A 6,428-nucleotide genomic window follows, 5' to 3' on the forward strand; every position below is an offset into this window, starting at 1 on the left:
CACAGTTATATATATATTATGCATCTAATTAGGCGGAAAATCTACATTGTATGGGATTAATGTATGATCTATGATCTATGTATGGGTTGCCTCCACCAAAAATAATAGCAGGAATATATATATTTTATATATTATATATATAGCATTTCGTTATTAGTGTATATTTAGCTAGCGACTGTAATTATTTTTGGCCGACCAACCTGATCTATTAAAAGCCCTTAATTATTGAATAATTAACCCAAATAACCATCCACCTAATCTGTTAAACTAAAAATAGCTGGCGGATATATAATATATATATATATATATATAATTTATATATAAACATGTATAAGTAATGTATGATCTATGTATACTAACTAGAAAAAGTAAATATTGAATCTGACTGGCTATTTGTGTAATAACCCTATCGCAATGTGTGGGCTTATCTATTGGGCTATGAAGCTTGAAACGTACGGGCTACATTATAGCCCAAGTTCTTATATTAACGGGCCGAAATAAATAGCCTACAACTGTTCGTCCTCCAAACCAAACCCCATTATAAAATCTTGAGAACCCTAACCTACACGCCCCTTTCTCTCACAGTGTAGCGGCTTCAGCTTCTTTGTTTCTCTCTTCAGTCATCGCCAGATCGTGGTGAGTTTTCTCTCGCTTTCCCTTTTATGTGGTGGCCTTTTAATTTCTAAATGCTGATATTATGTTGATTTAGTTATTAAGATGAAAAATTGCGTTGGTAATAATAGTGTATCCTCTACCTGATTTTTGAATAATCCAGATATAAAATTGCTCAAGCTATTCAATAGAACTGGGATCAAGCAATTCATTAGTTAGTGAAAACTTAAATCCATTTATGTTGTCCGATATTCTAAAAAACATACTCTTTAATTTATGTGAACCTATTTACTTTTTAGCCCGTGTCAAAAAGAATGACTTCTTTCCTTATTTAGAAATAATTTACCTTTATGTAATGATTTATAGCACACAAAATATATGTTTCTCATTTTACACCACAAGTTCAAAAGTTTTTCTTTTTTTCTTAAACTCCGTGCCCACATAAATTGAAACGGAGGGAGTATCAATTTATTGAAGAAGTATTGATGTTGTGTTCTTGTACAATTGCAGAAAGACTTATATTATTATCAAGCAATGGCTGTTGCATTCCACAACCTTAACTCTGATTCTGGTCTTAAGAAGCTTGATGAGTACCTCCTGACCCGTAGTTACATCTCTGGGTGAGTTACTCGTGTGATTTTCACTGCTGAGATGTCCTTTTTGATGGTGTTTTATATCGAATGCTAATGTTTTTTTTTGATTAATCCATGTCTTAGGTACCAAGCCTCTAAGGATGATATCACAGTGTATTCATATTTAGCAAAAGCCCCTTCAGCTGAATATGTGAATGCATCTAGGTGGTATAAGCACATCAATGCACTTTTGAGAATCTCGTAAGTTGAAGAGCTTAATGAATTTGTGTTTTCATGTAATCTGTTGAATATATGTTTGGATTTATTTTTGTTTTTGTTATTAGGATGCAAATTATTTAATTCTCCGTTCATGTTGGACACAGTGTGACATAATATAATATTTTGCAGTGGTGTATCTGGCGAAGGTGCCGGTGTCACTGTAGAGGGATCTGCACCAATCACCGAGGAGGCAGTGGCAACTCCTCCTGCAGCTGACACTAAGGTGTGCAAATTCTTCCTATCTGTTCTGGATTCATATTTAGTTTATGTTGCAATTTCTTTTTTCTTACTGTTTGGATTGCATTGCCCTGTGCATGTTCTTTTTTGTCGTTATCATTCCCTTTATAGCTTCTAGTGTAGGGATGTCATGTGAAGCTGTAATTTGATTATCAAAAGTGTAAATAATCTTCTTTCCTTTGTTTCTCTCATGGATTAATTGGCTTCTAGGCTTCAGCTGCTGAAGAAGAAGATGATGATGATGACGTCGACCTATTTGGTGAGGAAACTGAAGAGGAAAAGAAGGCTGCTGAAGAACGTGCTGCAGCAGTGAAGGCTTCAGGGAAGAAGAAAGAATGTAAGTTATTACTGTAATATCCTGTGTAATATTTTCAATATAAGATAATCTGTTTTAGTTTGACAGACATGTAAAAGTGTGCTGTTTCTTGCTTTTGGATTACCTTTCCCATTGCTAACCAAGTCAAAACATAACGAGGAAAAACGTGCTGGAATTTTGAAGTTTATATAGAGCATTTACTAACCTTTTGGTCTCAATTTATTTCAGCCGGTAAGTCATCAGTTCTCTTGGATGTCAAGCCATGGGATGATGAGACCGATATGAAAAAGCTTGAAGAAGCTGTTCGAAGTGTTCAGATGGAAGGATTGACTTATGGAGCATGTAAGCTTCTGTTCGTTCATCTTTGTTCTATCGAGTTGAATTTTATTTTTACTGGAAGTGAGACAATTGCTTTTTCATCATTCAGGTATCTTTTTGCCTTTCTTTCTCGGACGCTCTTGTGTCCTAGTCCATCAGTCCCCTTTATCTAACCTGAATATTATCTACGAGGTTGTCTTGTAAAGCTGAAAAGCTTTTAAATCATTGGTGTTTATTGACGATCACAATGTTGTTTTATCTACAGCTAAACTTGTTCCTGTTGGATATGGTATTAAGAAGCTTCAAATTATGCTTACCATTGTGGATGACTTGGTCTCTGTGGATGATCTAGTTGAGAATTATTTTACGGTTGAACCTATCAATGAGTATGTTCAAAGCTGTGATATTGTTGCTTTCAACAAAATATGTAAGTAAATTATGATCTGTTCATTTTTTAGCTTTGGAGAATTAAATTTCATAGCACACGTATCATGTTATCTTTGGCTCTTCTGTTGATCATCTGCCTGCTGTTTGTGACAGGAATTCTGTTAATCTCTGAAGTTTTGATGGAAATGGGTGGCTATTCTTACTGAAGAACGGCTATCAGTAGTTCTATGCTGCTTCTCTTTTCTGTTGTTACTATGTTTAATTGTCAAAAGGGTGTACCTGATAAGGGCATCTGTTTTGCTCCTTGTTTGGATTAATATTTAAAACTTTTGTTCTCATTTTAATCTGAGTATCGGTTTTGGAATACTATTTAATGCAAATTTGACTCATAATGTGCATTATTAGTGCAGTACTAATTTTGATGGTACTAAGCTTAATACTTGCATAACTTATACCAGGATCTATGTTTTATTCAATGCGATTAAAAATAGATGAATGAAAGCATTTGGTAGAAATACCATTAAAAATTGCCCATCTCTACAAAACACCCAGTATCCGTTTGGTTGCCTGAATTGGAGAATTAATCTCATTAAATTCAGCATAATCAATTTTTTGTTTGGTTGCTTGAATAAGGAAATTAATCTCCTTACTAACTGAAAGTCCGTTTGGTTGCAACTTTGTATCTTTCTATATAAGACTCAAACAGATTAAATTTTTATGTGAATTCGTAAATAAAATTTACATATGTATAAACTACATAAAAGTATTAGAAGTCACAATAATTACTAATTCAAAATATTATAAAAAATATATGGTCAAAGCAAATCTTATTTAACTCCCTAAATAGTTGTAGGTTCAAATTAATTAAAACAAAGAGTGTATAATATTCACATAAGTTATGCAGAAATTGATGACTTATTTTATGCGCGATAGAATGCAGAATAGTAATGCATGTATTAGTAATGTAAGGATTAGATTATTTAAAAATAAAGTACCTTTAAAGTAAGTAATTCTTGCATAACATAATTCTTTTATTATTAATTACCCTATAACAATTCTTATGTTACTAATAACAACATAACAATTTTATTCTTAATCACCAAATAACAATTACCGCATTAGTGGTCACCGCTAGGGGTGTAAAAAGAAAACTGATAAATCGCATCAACTCGATGATCCGAGTCAAACCGGATAAAAACTTGATTGTAATTTGGTTTGATTTGGCTTGGCGTTGAAAAACAAACCCCTACCATGATTGGTTTGGTTTGGTTTTAACTTTAAAAAGTTAAACCGAAATCAAACCAACCCGATATTATATTTATACAATTTTTAAAAATATTTTATACATATAAATATTTATTGTAATTTAATTTATAAATATTTCTTAAACTTGTTCACAGTTTTATCTTTAAACGTATTATTTAAAGTTTGGACTTAACATTCTCGAATGGTCCAATAAATTTTATAGCTCATAAAGGTAGTAAGTCAAATAAAGTTCAAATCAATACTAATACTAATAAATGAAATTCAATTCAACACTACGAATGACAATAGTGTTGGATATCTATTTTTTAGTTTTGCATTGATTTATAATGAAAATGTGTAACCTAGTTTATCTTTTTCTTTGGTGGTTAGTTGTGTAATTAATACTAGTACTTATTAGTTGCACTTATTTTAGCATGACATGTATAGTATTTTTAGATTATGTTAATTTTTATTATGGTGTATTAATTAGTAATATTTTTTTGTGCGATTTTATTATCTTTGTTATTAAATATTTTAGTACAATGTTATGATTCATCTCATATTATTATTATTTTATTTTATTGAAAAATACATTATATAGTTGTATCCTACTAGGACTAAAATAAATATTTGGAGCATAAGTTACATATTTTGTGCTATTAAGACTTTACCGGAAAAAAAACCCGAAAAATCGAAAAACTCGAGAAAAAACGAGATTGAAAAACCCGACTTTATTGGTTTGGTTTGGTTTATACATTTAAAATCCCGATACCATTGGTTTGGTTTGGTAATTGAAAAATTCGAACCAACCCGACCTATATACACCCCTAGTCACCGCATAACAAATCTGCCTTGCTAATTCTTGCATAACTTATTTTCGAACCAAACAATCCTTCAACTTATGAACAATAGGTATATATATTATTATAAACCAGTATATAAATAGTTCTTGTATTTACTTAACTATGATGGACATTCACCAAAACAAAATATTGTCATTAACAAAAAAATAAAATATTACTCCTCCTTCTCAAATTATTTGTCATGTTTCTCTTTTACACGCCCTTTAAAAAAATATTAATAAGAAATATTTTTTACTATTTTACCCTTGTTTATGTCTTAAGATATAATCTCTTTTTATTTAATACTTACTCATAATTAAGGTATTTGTAGTTTTCAAAAATAATCATCATATCGTCATCATACTATATTATAAGCATGAAAATCAAAGTTGAATATGAAAGACCAAAATAACCCTATACTATTATTGGACTTTATGCCCTTAAAAGTTATTTTAATAATACCTTCAATATTATTAACAAAAGTTAGTTTTGTAACATTAAATTTGACTTGGGTATTATCAACGAATTTCGTAAGGTACATGTATTTTAATTCTTCACTTTACAAAGTTAAACTCTTTAACTCCAGCGCATAATAATATTTTTGAGCTAACATTTACCGTTCTTATATTTTATTTTCTCCTTTTATTTTTCTTAGCTTAAATATTCACATTGTTATGATTTCTAAGTGCAATATTTTTATTATAAATACAATCATGATTCAAAGCGTTTTACCATCCATGTACAAAAAGATATAATTTTTTACTAATTATACGGGATAGACGCGCAACGCGCATGCCCAAGGACTAGTTAATATTAAGAGTAGAATATGATTTTTTTTAAATTTACTCTTGAACTTTTAAAATGACAAATAACTTGAGACAACTATTTTTAGAAACTACGACAAAAATTTTGAGACGGAAGAAGTAATAATTTGAGACGGCGAAATGTCGTTCGTCTTTTTTACCCATTTAAAATAGAGTTTACACTAGATAAAATAGTCATTTAATTAGTTCCTAATATTTAGAATTTTAAAATTAACTAAAATATTTAGGATTTTAAAACCAACTAAAAATTTACTTCTCGGGTCTTTCCTTATTTGAGATATGTAGAAAGTTAGAAATTTAACATCAATTAAGATTTACCTTATAAAAATCGTCCTTCTATAATTAATTAATGTATTATTGCTATAGAAAAAAAAAGTTTGAGGCAACGGTAGACTAAATTCACTCTGAAGCCCTAATCTTAAGGGCAGTATATATATTATTCTCTTTTGTAATGTATTCCACATACGTTTGCATTGTGTTAATTGTGAAAAAATTATTCTTTTGTTATATAAATTAGGTAACACATTATTTATTTTTATTTTTCGTATTGCCATACAATTCGTTTTTTAGGAAGAAAAGATTATACCACTTAAGACTTTAGGTTAAAAAATGATTCATCAATTTTGAATTTTATTTAAGCACCATTATTTATTACTCTATATAAAGAAGCTCCCCTCCAAGCTCCAGCCACATATATCAAGCAACTTTTCGAGGTGTGATTCCTACTTTTCTTTTGTGATTTAACTTTTTAAAGGTATGCTATATATTACTTCTTGATATATATATATATATATAT

At 30.1% G+C, this 6,428-nt stretch overlaps 1 protein-coding gene across 4 annotated transcripts; it reads left to right on the forward strand.

The window, feature by feature from the left end:
• The first annotated feature begins 508 nt into the window (after nt 1-508).
• On the forward strand, nt 509-3,087 carry LOC104094609 (elongation factor 1-delta 1-like). 4 transcript variants are annotated; one of them, XM_009600573.4, is made up of 8 exons: nt 509-636; nt 1,123-1,232; nt 1,329-1,445; nt 1,593-1,686; nt 1,911-2,037; nt 2,245-2,358; nt 2,600-2,761; nt 2,875-3,087. In XM_009600573.4, coding segments are annotated over exons 2-8 (702 nt in total). In that variant the 5' UTR covers nt 509-636; nt 1,123-1,146; the 3' UTR covers nt 2,877-3,087. The 4 variants fall into 4 exon arrangements, with proteins under 4 accessions (XP_009598868.1, XP_070047579.1, XP_070047581.1 ...); XM_070191480.1 differs by having other exon boundaries at nt 522-633; XM_070191478.1 differs by lacking the exon at nt 2,875-3,087 and having other exon boundaries at nt 2,600-2,769.
• Nucleotides 3,088-6,428: the final 3,341 nt, after the last annotated feature.

This window comes from Nicotiana tomentosiformis, chromosome 12 (assembly GCF_000390325.3).
Source record: "Nicotiana tomentosiformis chromosome 12, ASM39032v3, whole genome shotgun sequence".
NCBI classification, from domain to species: domain Eukaryota; kingdom Viridiplantae; phylum Streptophyta; class Magnoliopsida; order Solanales; family Solanaceae; genus Nicotiana; species Nicotiana tomentosiformis.

Coding starts and splice junctions, on each gene's coding strand:
- LOC104094609 (XM_070191478.1), top strand. CDS start 1,147: ATGGCTGTTGCATTCCACAACCTTAACTCTGATTCTGGTCTTAAGAAG. Junction 1,446..1,592: donor AATGCACTTTTGAGAATCTC/GTAAGTTGAAGA, acceptor AATATTTTGCAG/TGGTGTATCTGGCGAAGGTG. Junction 2,038..2,244: donor TTCAGGGAAGAAGAAAGAAT/GTAAGTTATTAC, acceptor AATTTATTTCAG/CCGGTAAGTCATCAGTTCTC.